This window comes from Equus przewalskii, chromosome 6 (assembly GCF_037783145.1).
Source record: "Equus przewalskii isolate Varuska chromosome 6, EquPr2, whole genome shotgun sequence".
NCBI classification, from domain to species: domain Eukaryota; kingdom Metazoa; phylum Chordata; class Mammalia; order Perissodactyla; family Equidae; genus Equus; species Equus przewalskii.
This window is the reverse complement of record NC_091836.1, coordinates 45,885,400-45,904,087: the sequence shown is the minus strand read 5'-3', so window position 1 is coordinate 45,904,087 and position 18,688 is coordinate 45,885,400. Positions and strand designations below refer to the sequence as shown.

At 59.2% G+C, this 18,688-nt stretch overlaps 1 protein-coding gene across 5 annotated transcripts in view; it reads right to left on the bottom strand.

Moving 5' to 3' along the window:
- The window catches only part of CACNA1A (calcium voltage-gated channel subunit alpha1 A), a 203,173-nt gene that overhangs the window by 120,069 nt on the left and 64,416 nt on the right, over positions 1-18,688 (bottom strand). For all 5 annotated transcript variants that reach the window (XR_011541440.1, XM_070625311.1, XM_070625313.1 and 2 more), the window contains exons 4-5: positions 2,682-2,773; positions 318-470 (exon numbers count right to left, since the gene is read on the bottom strand). Coding sequence is in view for 4 of the 5 variants with exons in the window: in XM_070625311.1 (XP_070481412.1) it covers positions 318-470; positions 2,682-2,773 (245 nt within the window). In the remaining variant the exon portion in view is untranslated. The remainder of the gene's footprint in view (positions 1-317; positions 471-2,681; positions 2,774-18,688) is intronic.

Genomic DNA, 18,688 nt, shown 5'->3' with positions numbered 1-18,688 from the left:
GGCAGCCCCTCGCTGGACGTCCTCCCTTCCCCGTCTCGCTTCCCCGCCCCCCAATGGGGCCTCCTGGGCCCACTTCCCAAGTAAATCCCTCACCCCGGGGAGCCTCTGGGGGGGGGCCCAGCACAAGGCCCCGGCGATGAGCAAGAGCTGGGGGCCATGTCACCCCTGCCCGGCCTGCAGGCTTCTGGAAGGGCCCCTCCCAGCTTCCGGGAGAAAGGAGCAGACCCCGCATGTCCCTCCCGGGAGCCTGTCCCCAAGCGGGGGGAGAACAAACAGAAGGGAGGTGGAAGGAAACACACTGTGCGGCTCAGACCTACCTGTACCCTCCTCAAAGCAGGTGGTGTGGAATTTCCCCATATAAAATTCTAACCCTATGATTGCAAAAATAAGGATCGCGAAAAACAGCAGGAGACCGATCTGCAGCAGGGGGATCATTGCCTTCATGATCGACTTCAGGACGACTTGTAAACCTGGGGAGACACAGAGAGAGGCCCCACGGCCGTGAGCAGGCATCCCAACCCGCCCCAAGGGGCCTGGCAAGGGAGGTGGGGGCGACGGTGAGGAAGGACGGAGCCTGGACCACATGGAGGCCGGCCATGGCGATGACGGGAGCAAGCCGCCTAAGTTTTTAAAGCACTTTCTATTTTTAAATACTTTAAAAAGCACTTGACGTATGCCCAGTCATCTGATGACCTTTGGCAGAAAGGGGTGGAAATCCATCACTTTCTGAGCCATGTTCTGCGGGGGTTGGCTTCACCCCGAGGGGGAGTCCTTTCCTCATTCATACAGAGGCGCCGACGGGCTGGTGGCAGCCCCGCCCCGGCAGGCAGCCGGCGTCCCAGATCCCGTCCTGGGAAACCAGCCAGTGCTCCACTGGCTTCCAGCACAAACCCACGAGGTGGGGCCTGCGCAGAATCAGCCCATTTTGCAGAGGCGGAAAGCAAGGCTCAGAGATGTTGCAAGTCAGCCAAGGGCACAAGAAACAGGCAGGATTCAAGTGACAAGCCCAGGTCTGAGTGACATCCAACCCTACAGTCGGAACCACTGAGCTGCGTACCGGGAAAGTCTCTGGTTAAAACTGGGGTTCCAACCCGTGGCCTGAGGCTTCGCTCCTCCATTTAGAAGAACTGGCCATGGCCCACAGTTAGCATCTCCTGACGGGGTAGACGCAGCCGGAGAGAGGACCGTCAAGGAGGCCCAAGGGGCCGTGCTGCCCCAGGGGTCCAAAGCGTAAGGCGATGCCTGTGGAGGCAGCGGGGCAGGGCGTCCGGGGCTCGGGCACCATGCTGCTGGTGCCAGGCCAGGTCTCCTCTGCTGTGCTGCGCCCACCTCCAGACGCCACCCCGCTTCCTTGTAGAACCACCCCTGGGCCCAGGAGCTGCCTTCCCTGGGGGGCCACTGCTTCCCCACCTCCCACCCCCAAGACTGGTCAGAGAAGCACGAGCGTCCAGCCGCCCTGCTGACTCTGGTGCCACTCACATGGCCGAGCTCCCCAAGGGTCAGGCCCCGCCCCGTCCCGCTGCCCTGGCTCCCTCTCCCCCCACCACCGCCCCAGCACAGCAGGTGCATCTGAACACCTCGCCTGGGTCACCCACTCACTAGCAAAGCGACCTGGAGCAAGCAGGCCGCTACTGGGAACCTCAGTTTCTTCCTCTGTAAACAGGGGTAACACGGCCCCTCCCCCAGGACTAAATGAGAGCAATGCGCCCGACACGTGCCGGTGGCCCCTGCAGACGCCTGAGCACCTTCCTTCCACAGAAGCATCTGCGGGGGGTCACCTGGGAAGCCGCACCCTTTAGGCCCGGACGGCAGTGAAATGCAACATGGTGACAATAATAGCACCCGCCTTGCAGGCTCGTGAGGGGAAACGAGTGTGAAAAATGGACAACACTGAGCACAGCGCCCAGCACGTGGCACACGCTCATAAATTATTATATTAACTGACGCAGTAGGACAGGAAAAGATCGGCCCTGTTTTGTTTTTTGTTTGTTTTTCTTTTTTCGCAGCTGAACCTAATCTTGACCCCAAAGACTGCAGCCGCCCCACCCCCCCCCCCACCCCCGCCCAGAGGGCGGATGAGAAGCGTCCTGGGAGAGGGAGAAAGCAGCCCGGCCGAGGACTGGCTCCAGAGCTCATTGCTGGGAAGATGTGAGAGCTCGAGAGAGTAAAGTGACTTTCTGAGCCTCAGCCTTTTCATCCGTGAAATGGGTTCACGGGGCGGCTGTGAGGACAAACCAGGACGCTGTGGTCCAGCGCCCCCGCAGGGCCCGGCGCACAGCGGGCGTTCAATGAGCGGGAATGGCCGCCGCCACCAGTGTGGCTGTCCATGCTTGGGTTCACGCTGGCTAAGTCCTAGTTCTGCCGCTTCTCAGCTGTGTGACCCTGTTCAAATTATTCAGTCGCTCTGAGCCTCAGTTTCCCCAACTGCAAAATGGAGAGATTGGCCCTGTCAGCTCCACAGGCTGGGAGAGCGGAAAGAGATGACTTGCGGTGCTGAGCGGCCACACACAGTGCTGCTTGACACGTGGGGCTCCTGGTGTGACTCTGGGCGCTCCCGGGGTCTCCGGGCGGTGGCTGCCCTGACAGCCGGAGAAGCCCTGGGGGCCCCATGATGCTCTGCGGGGGAAGCGAGGCCCCAGGACCCCGAGCCAAGGCCTCGCCGGGGCGGGAGACTCACGCACTTGGGATCCCAGACACCAACTTGAGCGGCCGCAGCACCCGAACTGCCCTCAGCGTCCGCAGGTCGAACTCCGTCCCGACTGTCGCCAAGATGCTGGAAGAAAGAAGACAGAAAGGAAAACACGGTGGGTTTCAGGGTCAGATCGATGGGGGGAGGGGGTGCGGTCCGATGACGTCATCTATCGGCCGGGTGACCACGGCGGGTGACCACGGCAGGTGACCCGGCATCGCTGGGCCTCAGCTTCGTCCCCCGTGAAACAGTGTCAGCAGCGCCTGCCCCAGGGGACAAGATAGGTTGGACGAGGACCCGAGCGGGCGCGTGGCTGATGGCGCTCAGCAGACACTGGACTGGGGGCCTCAGTTTCACCTTTTGTACAACAGGGAATGACAGTACCAAAGGATTGTGAGGATTAAACAAATTGACACTTGTGAAGCAGTTGGTGTGGCGCTCGGCACACAGAAGTGCGCTAACTACTCAGGAATAAATGAAGAAACAGACAGCAGATGTGGCCCCCAGTGTGGACGGTCTGCATCTGCCCTGGAAGGGGCTCACGGTCCCGAGCCTCGGGTCACAGAGTCACTCTCGCAGACGCGGGTGAGCAGGAATCACAGTGAGAGGGGAGGTGAGCCCTCTGCAGACACCCTGCCCCCCATCCCGGGAAGACCCCATCCTCAGACCTCGTCTGTGAACCTGTTGGTGAGATGAGGGTGCAGCAGCACCTCCCCAGGTGGCACGGAGACCCCAGACCCGTCTCCTGAATGACTCCGTTTCTGAGGTGGGTGACACGGAGCGCACCAGCACGGCGCAGCTCGACTGAAGAGGCCACCATCAGCGCTGCAGACGACGGAGCAGAGATGCCGCAGACCAGAGGGGGCAGCACATGGGTAATTCGGGGGCATCCCCAGTCCTGTCTGGGGTCTGGAACGGGGTCACCGTTCCAGCCTCTGAACAACCAGCATCTGCATCTCTTTGTCTGAGGGCTGGCCCCAAACCTGAGACAGGCTGGGGATGTCCCTGCAGGGGGACCCCTCAACCAAGAGCTGCCGGGGGCAAGGGTCTTGATGCCCCAGCACCCCACCCCTCATCCCAGACCGCTCTGAGGTGTGAGTGTCACATGGGCCCCCGGGGTGCCCGAGCCCAGCTACCACAGGGGTAAGCTGCTCGGCCCCCCACCCCTCCCGGCCTCCCCTCCATCCGCATTCCTGGGGTCACCTCCCAGATGAAGTGCTTGCACCTGCCTTCTCGTTACGGGAACTTTCCTGGGGCCCCCAAACTAAGGCAGGGAGTGTTCCCAACTCGTTTTCAAGACTCCTCCTAGAGCAGAGACAGCATTTGAGGTTGGACTGACCTATTTTTTCACCATCAACAAATGTGCATCTGAGCAAACCCCACGTGCCGGGCAGAGACAGACACGAGGCCGTCCCTGCCCCACGCAGCTGACGCAGAAGAAAGACGCTTAACCAAAAGCACAGACAATGAATGAGTCCATCACAGGCGAGAGGCGACCTCAGAGACAGGAAGACAGCAGCTGTGAGGGCACACAACAGGTCGCATTAACCAGTCCGGGACCCAAGAGGCCCCCACCTCAAGCTGAGGTCCCGCGGATGAGGAGGAGGAACCTGGACAGTGGCGGGAGAACTTTCCAGGCTGAGGAAACGGCCAAGACAGAGAGCCTGCAGTGGGAAGGAGCTCGGCGAATCCAAGGCACGAGGCAGTGCCGTGGTGGGGAGTGAACGGCACCACGAGTCTGCCGGGAGGTGGGGGCCGTGCCACGGAGCCTACAGAACTTGTAACTCAGTTACTCTATTGTTCTCTTCCTCTACCAACTTTCTCACATTCACGTGGCTTTGTCAAACTCCACTTTATAAATCCTTGTTCTATTTCTGCATCTCGCTCTCTCCCCTTTTAGCAGACAGAAGCTGCTGGTTAGGGCAGCCCAGCCGATGACGGGTGTTGGTGGGGCCTGCATGCATTCACTTCGCAGCATTAATTGAGCGCCAACAGCACGCCGGGCCTCGTCTGGGTCCCCGGGACACGAGTCACAGGAATCCCCGTCTGTGCGGGGGAGATGGAGAGAAAAGCCAGCAAGGATGCCGGTGTCAGGGTGATGAGTACGGGGAGAAAGCAACGCCGAGAAGAGAGCATGGGTGACGTGGGGCGGAGGGGAGCCGGGATGCTCATCAATCGGCAGGGAGGCAGCTCAGGACTGGGGATGTTCAGACCAGCGCTGCCCGGGAGAAATTTAATAAGAGCTGCGTCTGAAATTTAAAATTTTCTAGTAGCCACATTCACAGAGTAAAAATGGGTGAAATTAATTTCAATAACATAGTTTCTTTAACCCAGTCAATCTGAAGTGTGAGCATGTCAACAGACGATTGACAGGAAAAATTCTTGAATAAGACATTTTATACATTCTTTTCTCTGGACTGAGTCTTTGAAACCTGGCGTGCAGTCTACACTTCCAGCACATCTCAATTTAGGGCCTCAATGGCCACGTGTGAACATACTGGACAAGGCAGGTCCTGAGAACAGACTCGTGTGGAGAAAGCGAGGGGATGAGCCACATCAACGTGTAAGGGGGACTCTAGGCAGAGGGACAACCAGTGCAAAGGCCCTGAGGCTGGACTGTCCCTGGTACCTTGAGGAACAGTGAGGAGGACAGTGTGGCTGGAGCTGAGGGAGCCAGGGTGACCGTGGGTGGAGATGAGGGTGGGGAGGTGAAAGGCAGGTCATGCAGGGCCCCGTGGGCCATGGGGAGGACTCTGGCTTTTGCTCCGAGTGAAGTGGGAGCCATGGAGGGTTCTGAGCATTGGAGGGACGTGACTTGACTTGTATTAAAATAAGACCCCTCTCGGGGGCCAGGCCGGAAGCTGGGGGGGAGGGGGGAGGTGGCCCTGGTCCAGGTGAGCAATGGTGGGTCTAGAGCAGGTCGTGCTGGATGCAGTGGTGACGCTCAGATGAGCCCAGCCCCACCGTTAGGTGACCAGGTGTGTCGGGGAGAGAGCCAAGCATGAGTGTCTGTGGCCCCGGGGCCGCAGGAGGCGGGAAGGGGGAGGAAGTGAACGCGGACAGGAGGGCTGGGGACGGTGCCACTGTGCGGCCCGGGTCTGGGGAGGTGGGCTGGTCATGCGGACAGTGGGAGTCGTGTCGGGTTTGGAGCAGCGGAGGGGTGTGATCAGCGCTGGCGGTAGGAAGGCGGCCTGACAGCTGAGAGGACAGATTGGCGGTGATGGAGGCAGGAGGCAGGAGGGAGCCGGGGAGCAGGCAGGCGTCACGAGGGCTGGAACTAGGACAAAGGCAGTGGGAGTACAAACGAGGCCCCGATTTATATATAGCCGCCACTGCGGGCTGGGCACCATGGAGCCGCCGGGCTTGCCAGGTCCTCCCGCAGCCCGCCGGTCGGCGCGGCGAGGCCCCTCTGAGAGGAGGAGACTCGAGCCCAGAAGGCCCCAGCGCCTTCCTGCTCTGGACAGACCATCAGGCGACGGTCATTCATTTATGCAACAAGGGTTTGTTGAGCACCCACTGTGTGCTGCTCAGGGAGCGACTGAGGATGCCGCCATGAGCAAGGGGACAACGGGAAACCACATGATATGTCACATGGTGCGAAGTGCCGTGGAGAGGAAGGTCAAGAGCTGCAGAAGCCAGTTTTCTAAACTCCCTGGTTAAAACCTTCTAGCTGCTTCCGTCAAGCCAAGAAAAAAATCCAAACTCTGTCACGACCATGAGACCTTGCGTGACGTGACCCCCCCGCCCTGTCCCGCCACACTCGGCTGCTCAGGCTTTCTGCTCTGGCGACAGGAAGGGCACCTGCCCACCGCGGGGAAGTTACAGGGGCCTCCTCTCCCGCCACAAACACGGCCTCCTCCCCAGCTCCCTCCTCCCAGCCTGGCGGCCCCTTCTGACCCCTCCGGGCCTCCTCAGAGGGGCTCTCCACGGCCCTCTAGATGGACACCCGCACCCTCCAGAATTACATTATTAAGTTGTGTCCATTATTCACCTCCTCTGCTGGAGAGTCAGCCCACGAGGGCGCAGACCTTTGTCATCATAGCACGTTGGCACCCATCACGGCCTGGCAGGCGCTCAGCAAACGTTTGGTGATTGAGCGAGGAGTGGCAGAGGGAGGGGCCAGGGTGGACCCGATGTCCCAGGGCCACAGATACAGTGGAGAGAGCCAAGGGCCCCAGTGCGAACAGCAACACTTTCAGAGACAAGCAGAGGAAGGAGACGGGAGAAAAGGAGGGTGAAGTTGCAGGGTTGGGAGGGGACCACGCAGGGAGCGCCACCTCCGCCGTGAAATTCCGAGCAGCGTCCAGAGAAAGGCGAGGCCCTTGGGCTCCAGGGGACACAGAGATGAGACAGAAGCACGGACAGAGAGCACGCGGCTCGGGGCGTCAGGCCCCGGGAGCTCGCGGCGGCCGAGAGAGCACGAGGCAGGACCTGGCTCGGGGGCCGAGAGGACCGAAGGCGTCCAAGCGAGAGGGAGAAGCTGGCGGCCCTCAGAGCCGCGCCCGACACGGTACATGCCGCCACACGCAGCGATGGAACACACGCACAAATTAATTAAATTACACATTTGGTTCCTCAGTCGCCTTAGCTGTGCTCACACTCAGCTATTCCGATATATGACTAATTTAATTTAAATTAGGTCAGCAGTTCCGTTCCTCAGCCCCACCCGTCGCACTTCAGTGGCCACGTGCGGACGGTGCACACAGGACATCTCATCCCCGCGGAAGGTTCCGTGGGTGGCGCCGCCTTGCACGTCCACCCCGCCACGTCTTATGCTCACAGCTGCATCCCCAATGCCTGAAGCTGCTCCTGGCAGACAGCAGGCGCTCAATAAATGCTGGTCAAATAAATAAGGAAAAAGTGAGATGTGGGAAAGCGTAGCGATTGCTGACGGAACATTCTAGAAGAGACGGAGGTGGATGGAAGGAAGGACTTGTCTTACAGTAGGAAAGGCATCGGGGAGGACACTGACGTTGTCCACCACGGCCCTCCCCGGCCCGCCCCTGCCACAGAGCCCGCCAGCCTGTCTCCCAGGATGCCCGGCGCCGGGGGCACTGGTCACATGGCCCTGCCATGCGCTGGCAGGACCCCTCTGAGAGTCTGCCGGGGGCTTCTGGAGAGTTCCCCTCCGTGAGGAGTCACCTGGCGGGAGATGGCCCCTCCTCTTTGGCTGAACACTTTTGCGTCTACACGGGGTGGTTGGGGGCCGCCTTGGAACGAGGGGGCCTCTCGGCACCGCGAGTGGTCAGGGTTACCAGGAAGGCCCTCACCCTGTGAGGGCAGAGCGGGAAGATGGGAAGGACTGCTTGGAGGCTCTGAGCTGCGGAGCCGGCCCTGTGACCAACCGCCCGGCCTCGGGCTTAGAATGCGCACGACAGACACCCTCCTGAGCGGCCGAGAGCCGGGCAGCCGGTTCAAATCCCAGTTCCGCCAATCACGAGCTGTGTGGCCCTGGGAAAGTCAGGCATCCTCTCTGTGCCTCAATTTCCTAAGCTGTAAAATAGAGACAAGAACATTTCCCTCACAGGAGTGGGAACTCACGCGATATGCTTGGAACTGTGCTTGGAATTTAGCAAGTCCTACAGAACTGTCTGCTTCCATGGTCATCACCATCGTCATCACTTTAATTTTTGTTCCTTGCCCCTAAGCGATACCAGGAGCCCTGATCACCTTCATCCTCCTCCACCAGGCGGGACGCCTGTGACTTCACACACTGAGGTCCCACCGGGTGCCCCAGTCTCCTCACCAGGGAAACCTTCTACTCATTTCTCTGACAGGGAAGCTGAGACCTGAACGGGTCAGCTTAGCTATGTGTCCACAGTCACGCAGCTAACACGCGGCACCTGGATCCTGAGTCTGGCTCTGTCCCCTCCACCGGGCCACCCCTGGTTAACTCCGCCAGCCCCCTTCCCCTGCCGGGACCCCAGCCAAGCTTACGCCTCCGCCAGCCTGAGCGCAGGAAGGAGCAGGATCTTTCTCCAGCTGGCTGACGTCAGGGTTCAATAAATATCTACGGAGGAGCAACTACTATGTGACAGCCGGGTGATGAGGGAACATGTTCAAAGGCCCTGGGGCCGCAGAGGCCTCATGGAGAGAGCGAGGTGGAGAACAGGAGAATGAGAGGGAGATGCTAGCGTGGCTGGAAAGCAGGGATGGGTGGGCATGTGTGGACCCCTGACCTCAGGGTGGAAGAAGCAGCTGCCCCGAGGATCCAGGTCACATCTTCCTGAGATGGGACTGGGGAGCGCAGCTGCTTCCCATGCGCCCACACGCCTGCCGCTCGCGGAGCATGGGAACCCTCAAGTTCATCCTTCTGTCGCTGGCTTTCAGTTCCTCTCGGGAAAACTATTTCTGAAGTCCCCTCGTTAAAGCCTCAGACGCAGAGAGTTGAGTTAACGGCTGTCCTCAGCTAGCGGCACGTTTTCACCCAGGTCTGTGCGAGCCCCTCTCGATCATTTGTTCATTCGTTCATCCGTCTTTCCCTTTCATCCTCATGCTCATCCCCATCCCCCAGAGACAAGCCCCACGACGTGTCACCTGGTCTCCCTGGACTGCGTTCCTGCAAACCATGCGCTTCACTCTCAGCCGTGTATCTTAGCATACACGAATGGCACGACAGCGCGGCAGGTCTTGCTGTCTTCTGTTTTCCCCAGAACGGTGTTTTCAAGCCCCAGCCAGGACGGTCTGACGGACGTGGTCCGGGGCCCTCACCGGGCCCGCAGGTGCATTCGCCACCCCCGCCGCGGAGCCCAGTTGGCCTCCCGCTGCTCCCCCACGGACGGCGCTGGGGCAGTGTCCGCGAACCTGCCCTTACGGACCCGGGGAAAGTCTCCCCCAGACAGGTGCCCGGGCCCAGGACTGTGGGCGGCCCTGCAGCACGGCCCCCCTGCCCGCATCCCACGGACGGTGCAGGGCCCCCCGGGCCTGCATCCCGCTGCCCGTCGTATCCGCCTTTCTAGTTCTCACCACCCCAAGAGGCACGCAGAAACGGCCACCGTTTTCATTTTCATCCTCTGCTTACAGGTGATTCTGAGTCCACCTCACGCGCTGAGCGGCTTTGCAGCCTTCTCCTCCTTAATCAGCCCCATCACGCTTTGTGCCCCCTTCCTACCGGGGTTGCTGAGCTATTTTTACTGACTTGCAGGCGTTCCTTCATATAGTCTCGATCAGCGCTGCTCAGTGTGGGAGCCACACATGGCTACCGAGGCTCGAAATGTGGCTAGTCTGAGTGAGGAACTGAGTTTTAAATCGTATTTACTTTTAATTCCTTTCCACTGAAAATAGCCACACGTGGCTGGGGGCCACCAGACGGGACAGCAGTCAGATCTTGGTCCCTGGTCAGCTTTTCCTGTCATTTTACACACGATTTACAAACACTTCAGTACTTACGACGTGCCAGGGGCCAGTCTAAATGATTTACACACATTAACTCGTTTAAAACTCCTAACAGCCCCGTAGGCAGACACTACTCCTTCTGTTTTATTGATGAGGAAACTGAGGCACAGAGAGGTTGAGTAACTTGCTCAAGGATTCGTAGGAAACAGTACAACCGGGATCTGGATCCGGGCAGGTTGGTTCCCAAGGTGTCTTTATCTGAACAGGACATCTTGCTTTCCCGTGCTCGAGGGTCCTTCCGCTGTGGAGTTGCTGCTCTGAGTTCCGCTTGGGGGCCCTCCCCTTGGCCGCGTTTTCTCCCTCGACATGACGTTCTTCCACCTGCCCAGGGTCCTGGGAGACCCCTACCCTGTGCCCTGAGCGGCTCCTGCCCTTCTCTGTCTTTTAATGCAGCCAAAGCACAAAGGGACATCTATCTGGGGGACTCCTGCAGCTCTTAAAGCCTGGTGTTTTCTTAAATAAAGTGGAGCAGTAGCAGGTGCAAAGCCCAGGAGGCCCGAGGTGAGGGATTCCAGAAGAGACGGGGCTCAAGGCCGGAGTTGAGGGGTTCCGGAAGGGACCGGAGCTGCAGAGGACTGGGCTGCTGGGCCAGTGGCATGTCCCCCTGATGCCTGCAAGGCAGACGGAGGCAGTGGAGGGAGGGCTCCCCTAGAGAGACAGGGCGGGAGGGGGAGGACGCTGGTGGCCTGAGGGGGCGCCGAGGGAGCAATTTGTCCAGGTTTCAACTGGAGAGCGTGGTGTTGGCGGAGAAGGAGGGTCCGGAGGCCCCGGGAGGCGGCGAGGAGACAGGCGTGGTGCCGTTTTCAGCTGAGTCCCCGACACTCGGTGGCTCCTCCAGAGAGGCGCTCTCAGGTCAGAATAAAAACAAAAGCTGGATTCTCGCCCTCGGCTGGCGGGAGTTTACACGGCCCCGCGTGGGGGAATTGCAGGCAGCTTCCGCCGGAGCCGAGCAGCGTCCTCCCTGGGGCCCAGAAACGCCACCCCCGGGCCGACCTCCCAGGAGAGCGCCAGCTGTGGTCACAGAGGACCAGCGCGGGGTGCCGACAGCAGCCTCCTCTGTAACAGCCCCGAGCGGGAAGGACCCAAACGTCCACCCACAGTGACGGGGATAACGGCGCACGGCACGCAGGCCATGGGGGTGAGCGACCTCGGGGTCGGGTCACACACGCCGGGGGAGGGGGCCAGTGGGCAGGCCGCGGCCAGGGGTGTACAACTCAGGAAGGACAGCAGGACGGATCTGTGCTCTCCGCGTCAGGAAGGGTCACCGGCGACCGCAGGGAAAAGCAGAGAGTGTCTGCGGGTGGGGGTATCCTGCCCCCTGACCGGGTGTTGGTTACACAATTGTGTTCAGTTTTTGAAAATTACTCAGGTCGTACCCGTGTATGTGTGCTTTTCTGCACGTGTGTTTACTTTAACACAAAATCAGAAAAACAGACTTAGAAATAAGCTAACATTTCTTGCGTGCTTGCTGTGGGCCAGGCGGTGTGCAGTATTCTATTCAACGGCCAGACGACCCCATGATGTCAGGCCTGTCAGTCCCTCTACTTTCCAGATCAGAGAGGTTGAGGCACTGGTCCAAGCTCGCACAGCTGGGACATGGCTGAACTGAGTTTTGATCCTACATCCCATTCACTTCTAACTCCTCTGCAATACTTCCCAGCCTTGGAAAAACGAAGTGACATGGATTTTTCCGAGACAGAGGAGGAAAAGAAAAAAAAAACGAGATGATGCTGACTACTCCTCGATGGCTCCCCAGGTCCCCTCTCCAGCTTGCTCTGCACCCTGTGGGGTCAACCCCTTCAGACTACATCTCCCAGAATGCTTTGCTCTGGTTCCAGTTGGCCTGGACAATGGGAGGTGCCTGCAGAAGATGAGGGCGAGGGGTTGGGGTGTTGCTTTGGTGCCCCTTCCCTGGTCCTGACAGCACGGCACGGCAGCTGCTCCACTGGGGCTCGGGGGGCGCGGGGACAGCAACGGCTTCCAGCTGGGGATCCCAACACCCCGTGCCTTTTCCTTAACCTGCCGCAACCCTTTAGGGAGCTCCTGTGTGACCCGCTCCTCACGTGGAACCACCTGAGGGCGCATCCTGCTTCCTGTTGGGACCCTGATTGACCGACGGTGGGAGGAGTGAGCGGTCCCGGAAGGCTGCCCATCTGAGGGTTCTGAAACCCTGGCTTCTGAGATGACGGTCTCTGGGGAGTGGCATTTGGCTCCGGGTTTCCTCACCCCAAGGGGCGGGGGTCTCGGCTGCCTGCTCCAAAGGAGACTTCAAACGGGGGGAACCTTCTAGTAGGCTCTTGCCTGAGCGATGCCTCGGAGCAGGAAGCCCAAGAAGCGGGGATGGGGGGCATGGACGAGGATGGGGTGCCCCTCAGAGCTGTCCCCAGGCAGCACTTGCCAGGGGGTGACAGGGACCAAGGTGTGGCATCAAGTCTCAGTGGGGCCCCATGGCAGATGCCACTTGCTGCCTCTTCCTGCTGGCCGCTCCGCTGGACCGCACTTCCCAGTGTCGTAGGCCCGGCCACGTGGCCCCATTTTGGCGACGGGAAGGCCAGCGGGGGTGAGGCGGGTCACAGGCCGGGGCCCAGAAACGTTCCAGCACTTCCCTCCGTGCACTTCCCGGCTGTGGCTTCATGCCGAGGAGCATGGGGACCTTGGAGGCCGTGGTGAAGACAAGTAGCCTTGATGCAGAAGGAGCCGGGTCCCTGCCTGGAGGAGAGCAGCTTGCCGTTCAAGAATACTCGTTCTGGACTTCAGGTGTGCAAGAGCCGAACGTTGTCTGAGCCTCTGTGCGTGTTGGGCTCTTTGTCACAGCAGCGAGCGCGCCCAATATGCTCACTAGGGACTTAACTTACCTGATAGACAGGAAGTTGTGCAGCTAAATGTCAGCTGCGTGAGGCCACGCACCTGTCTCTCGTTCACCGAAGGGCCCCCAGTCCCCCGAATGGGGCCCAGCACACGGGGAGCCTCCACCAGCAAGGACATGCCGAAGGAGCTGCCGTCCTTCTCTCCAGAACGAAAGGCAGCAAAGGGAGGGCTCCCGCCCCCAGGTGGATGGGCTGGGCTCAGACCCTGCCCAACTGTTCACTAACTGGCCATGCAGGGCGAGTTCTCAAGCCTCAGTTTCCTCACAGGGAGGGTGGAGCATCACGTCAAAGCTTCCTCGTTTTGGGGACAGCGGGCGGATGGGACGTGGCTGGCCCGAGAAGTGCTGAGCACAGTGGCTGCTGCACAGTGAGCCCTCTGGGCAAACCCGAAACGCTGGAACTGCCCTGGTAACTCCCAGGCCCCTCGAGCATGGGGAGGGAGGGGCGGGGTGGGCCGGGGTGACAGCCAAGGACCGACTCAGAAACCCAGCCGTGACACCCCCAGGACCCCTCTGCGTCCCGGGAGGGCTCAAGTCTCCGCTTCTCGTCCAGACCTCAAACCGACTCTGCGGGAACCAGCCCCACGGCCTGGGGATCGGGAACCCCACTGGACCCGGGGCTCAGAGGGCCTGGCCGAGTCCTCGGGACTCAAGGAGGGGACGAGCCACGGCTGAAGGCAGGTGGCCCACGTTTCCTGGGTATTCTTCCTACAACCAGCCTGGAGGGACGGTGACTGGACACACACCTTAGGACTGATCAAGTTTTCCTCCTCCATTAATTAAAATGTGAATCAAAGCTGAGTCACTGAAGAGAGAAAGTGAACAGTCCCAACCTCCTTCCTGGCGCGGAGAGATGAGTCAGCAGAAGTCGGACCCAGAAGAAAGAAGAGAAGGAAGAAAAGCAGAAGAGACGCAGGACTCAGGGCAGCAGCGACACGGGCCTGACTCACCAGCAGAAAAAAGCCCTCAATTCTGTCCCAAGACCAACCAGCCGAACCCTCCAGTGAGCAAACCTCTCCTTCTCGTTTTCACACAGACCACAGGCAGCCCGAGTTCCCCGGAAGATTCCATGGTCTCCCTTCTCGCTTCCTTTGGGCAACGGCAGGCTCCTCACCACGCCAAAGCTGACCTCCCATCTCCATCCTGTGTGTTGTCTTCCCCACAAAGCCCGACGCTGCCCTCTGCATTCACACACAGTGTTTCACAAGCTCATGGAAGACCGGGCAGCCGTGTGGCCTCCGGTCAATGGGAAAAGGCCACCAGAAGCAAGAGCAGAAGATTCTGGAAGTGGGGCCCTCAGGATCAGGGCGGCCACGGAGATTGCTGGCTAAAAATACGGCTCCTGGAGCCAGGCTGGGCCTGAATCCTGGCTCCATGTAGCCCCGGGGCAGCTAATCTGTCTTTCTGAGCCTCAGTGTCCTCATCTGTGAAACGGGGACAGTAAAGGAACCAACCAGAGTGTGGTGAAGATGAAGAAGGAAACACCCACTGGAAGGTGGCAATGATCATATTCACTAGAAAAAATTAGTCCCACAATCCCCGCTCACCCCTAAGTTCATCCCAGGGAAAAGGATCAGACCAGCCGGGGAGAGGGCCTCGCCAAGCACCGAGGTCACATGGGGCCCGCACAGACACTCACGCAGGTGTGTGTGTGTGTATATGCATGTGTGTGCATGTGTGCGTGCACAATTTCCCCCACACAGCTGCCTGAAGGCACGTAGCAGCCCATGCTCTGCCCCTGACGTCCACATCACCAAGTTCAGGAGGATTATTTTCAGTTTCAAATTCTCAGGGTGTCACCAATGACCACCACTTTGATCCTCTGATATCTGAATTGTTCTCCCTTGAAGAACTCATGGGGTCTCTGTTCTTGTCAATTTTTAACTAATGAATGGTGTCCAGGCCCCATCGGTCAAGGTCTCAGGGTGTCATTTCAGCCTGTTGGCGCCATTGTGCTCACGGATGCCAGGACACCCTGCGTCTTCTGCAAGCCTGGTGTCCCGGTCTGCCTTGGGCTTGCGTCACTCTGTAGGAAAATATTCGACAACCTAGAATGGTGGCTCTCAGTCGGGGGTGACGTCGTCACCCAGGGGGCACGTGGAGACACCGGGAGACACTTTTGATGTCACGACTGGAAGTGCCACTGGGGTCTAGCAGGTGGTGGCCCGGGGTGCGGCTGAACATCCTGCAGTGCACAGGACGCCAAGATGGACGTGGCCCCAAACATCAGTGGTGCCGCCACTCACATGCTCTGATCCAGAACCTGATTAATGAGAACATGGACCTAGTGGGCGGGGACCGCCCTGGGCTGTGATGTTTGAGTCTGGACTCATTTTCACAAGTGATAACTTCCTTAAGAGACCAAAAAGTGGGTCATGTCAACCTTTGGGTGCCCTCTGCCTCCTTCTAACTACAGTGAATTTATGCTGAGTTAGGCCTCTGCAGCCAGACTGCCTGGATTCCAATTCCCGCTCTGCTGCTTCCCAGGCTGTATGATCTTGGGCAAGTTACTTAGGCACTCCGGGCTTCGGCTTTATCACCTGTGAAGTGCAGCTAACAATAGTGCCCACCGAATAGGGCTGCCACATGAGATGCACTGACATGTGTGAAGCACTTAGAAAGGGGCCTGGTACACAGGGAGCTGGAGGTAGGTGGGAAGTGGACTGAACCCCTAGTACAAACAGGGTCCCAATCTGCCCCATGAAGATGCACTTTCTCCTTCCACAGGGTGGCTGGGAAACAGAACCCAGTCAGAAACTACATTTCCCAGCCTCCCTTGCAGCTAGGTGAGGTCACGTGACTACATTCTGACCAATGGAATGTGAGCAGAAGCCAGGTTCACCACCTGCTGGCCTGGACCATAAATACTTCTGCCCTCCTGCTCCCCTTGGCTGGCTGGATGCAGGCTCTTGGCAACCTAGGAAGCCATGTGTCCACAAGCAAGATGAGGCGCCCCCATCAGCCCGGATCCCCGAGTGGCTGCTGGGTCAGAGCCCCACTGGCCCCCCACCTGTCCTGTGTGAGTCCATTTCTCACTCTGTGCCCTCGCAAGCCAGAGACACTGGTCTCATGTGTGACGGCAGCTGGTGTTAATGGTCGGTCTCCTCCCTCAGCACAGCTTTTCTCTCCTCCCAGCAAATACCACCGTCTGCTCACCATCTGACCAGCTTCGGGGGGACTGTGACTCCTTTCCTTCGTCCCTTCCCCAGGATCCGGGAGAGCAGCTGGAGGGAAAGCCCTGCTCCCACTGCGGGTGGCGACGGGGGAGGGCGGGGGGGGGGGGGGCGGTGCCCGGCCAGGATCTCAATAAAGACCTGGATACGGGAACAAGAAGGAACCCGAGAGTCCTGGCCCCTCAGCGAGTTTTGGATGTCTGCTCGATCAATGGGAGCGAGCGAGACTTGCCCCCAGCGGAATTCAGACTCATCTTAGGGCCACCAAATGGCAGTAATATGTGCCACCGCCTCGGGAGTCTGCCCAAATGTCACCTTCCCAGGGAGGCCCCCCGGCCGCCCCATCGAATACTGCGTCCTGCACCCCCACCCAACACTGCCAGCTCCCTGTAGCCAGCTTCGCTGTTCCCATGGCACCCCGCCTCCTAGCGCACCATCCTTAGTACTGCGGGCCCTGCCTCCCCCGCCAGATCACAAGGGCCACGGGGTCTCCCCAGCACCCAGAGCCGTGCCTGGTGCATAGTAGGTGCTCAATAAACCTCCAGATGGATGGATGGATGGACAGATAGAAGATTCCAGGCCCAGAGCAAGCACCTGATTCAGATCAATACCTATCTAAGAGCTCTATGCCCACGAACTCATTTTAATGCTCACAACCAAGAGGAGACTGTGGTTATCCCCATTTTACAGATGAGACGAGGCTCAGAGAAGGCACTCAGCCAGGGTTTGACCAGACACTCTGGTCCCTGGGGCCAGGCCTTCTGGAATTTGCTTTGTGGGAGCCCATGTCCCAGAGTCGACGAACCCTGGACAAGCGTGAGGGGAATGCGAACTGAAGCCGTCCATTCAGTTTAGTTGGAAAATATGCACTGTGCTGTGTACGGTCTGTGGACGGGGCCAGGCTCACAAAATTGTGCCCGGCAACCGTTGTAAGGTTGGAGAGTGACATGTGATCAGTCCCGACCCGTCCACGCACCAGCTGTGTGCTCTTGGGGCGGTAACTTAGTCTCTCTGTGCCCTGGTTGTACTATCTATAAGGTGAGTAGTTGGGAGGGTGGATCGGTTAATGTTTGTAAATGCTCAGAACAGGCTCAAAGGCATGTGCACACACACGCGTACACACATGCACACACATGCACACAAGCACACACACGCACATGCATGCACGCACGCACACAGTAAGGGTCATGTAAGTGCTGGACAAGTGCCTGTTAAAGAAACAATGGTCGCAGCTCCCACCTGAAGCCCGGGAGAGCGGGGCAGCCCCCGAGAGCAGAGCCTGCGCTGCACGCCGTCGCTCGCCGCCCGGGGAAGGGGCGCGGGAGTCGAAGGAGCTAACGGAAGGCTTCGCGTGACTCCGGCTAATTTAAAGACAAGCTTCTAGTGCTGACACTGGAGCCAATTGCTGCCTTTAAATGACAGCCGAGGCGCCCACAGGCCCTCTGCAGGGAAGACGCCCTCTCCCGAGAAAGCTGCAGGTGGCAAGTGGTCCGGGCTGCCCCGAACAGGACAGAAAGTCTCCGGAAGCAAAGCAGAGGCGGGCGGGGAGAGAAAGCTCGAGGGCTCCTGGCCGGGCCAAAGGGGCCGGCGTCGGCTTAGATGCAGTACGAGCCCAGGGACGTTTTCAGTCTGCAAAGCAGGCGCAGCTCCCTAGTGTTTTCCGGAAATGAGCTAAGGAATCCCCAGGGACGCGTCACTGACGCCGAGCGGGGCCACACCTGTGGGGTCCCATCCCAGGAAAACCGGCAAACCACAGGGCAGGGACGGAGAGGCCCTCAGTCACAGTGACCGCGATGATGATGATGACAACGAGGACGACGATGGGATGACTATTGTCATCATCACTGACAGTCCCTAATATTTACTGAGCATGTACTGAGCCAAGTACTGTTCGAACAGCTTTATGTGGCTTATTTCAATTACTTCTCTCCATATCTGTAGGAAGTAGGAGTATTTTTATCTCCATGAACAAATGAAACAAACGAGGCCCAGAGAGGTTCAGAAACCTGCTCCAAGTCACACAGCTTGCAAGAAGTGGGGCTGGTTCAGGCCCAGGGGGTCTAGTAACATGGCATCCTCACACCCTCGCCATTATAAAGATGTTCTGTCTATTTTACAGTATTTGTAACCCCCTGAGGTTGGCTATTACTGGCCCCATTTTACAGATGAGGAAACTGAGGCACAGAGAGGCTGGCTGCCTTGCCCAGCAGGGTCACACAGCCGGGAGGTGACAGAGTAAAGATTCCTCCATGCCGCCTTCCTGCCTCACTGCCCACATCAGCACCACTGGACGGACACTGTCCCCGGCCAGCTCTACGGAGCGTGGAAGCTGAGCCCAGCCTAGCGGGACAGCCTGAGCACAGGGCTCGAGCAGGACGAGGCTGACGCGCTTGCTGCGCACTGCCTCCACGTCCAGCCTGCCCCCTGGTGCTGCACGGGATGGAGAGGGGGGTGCGCTGGGCAGAGGTCCTTCACACACACTGTGTTCTGGCCGCCAGGTCGCACCCCGTGGTCCTTCTAGGTAAACATCTGATCACTGCCAGATCATGTAACCCCTCCCACGGC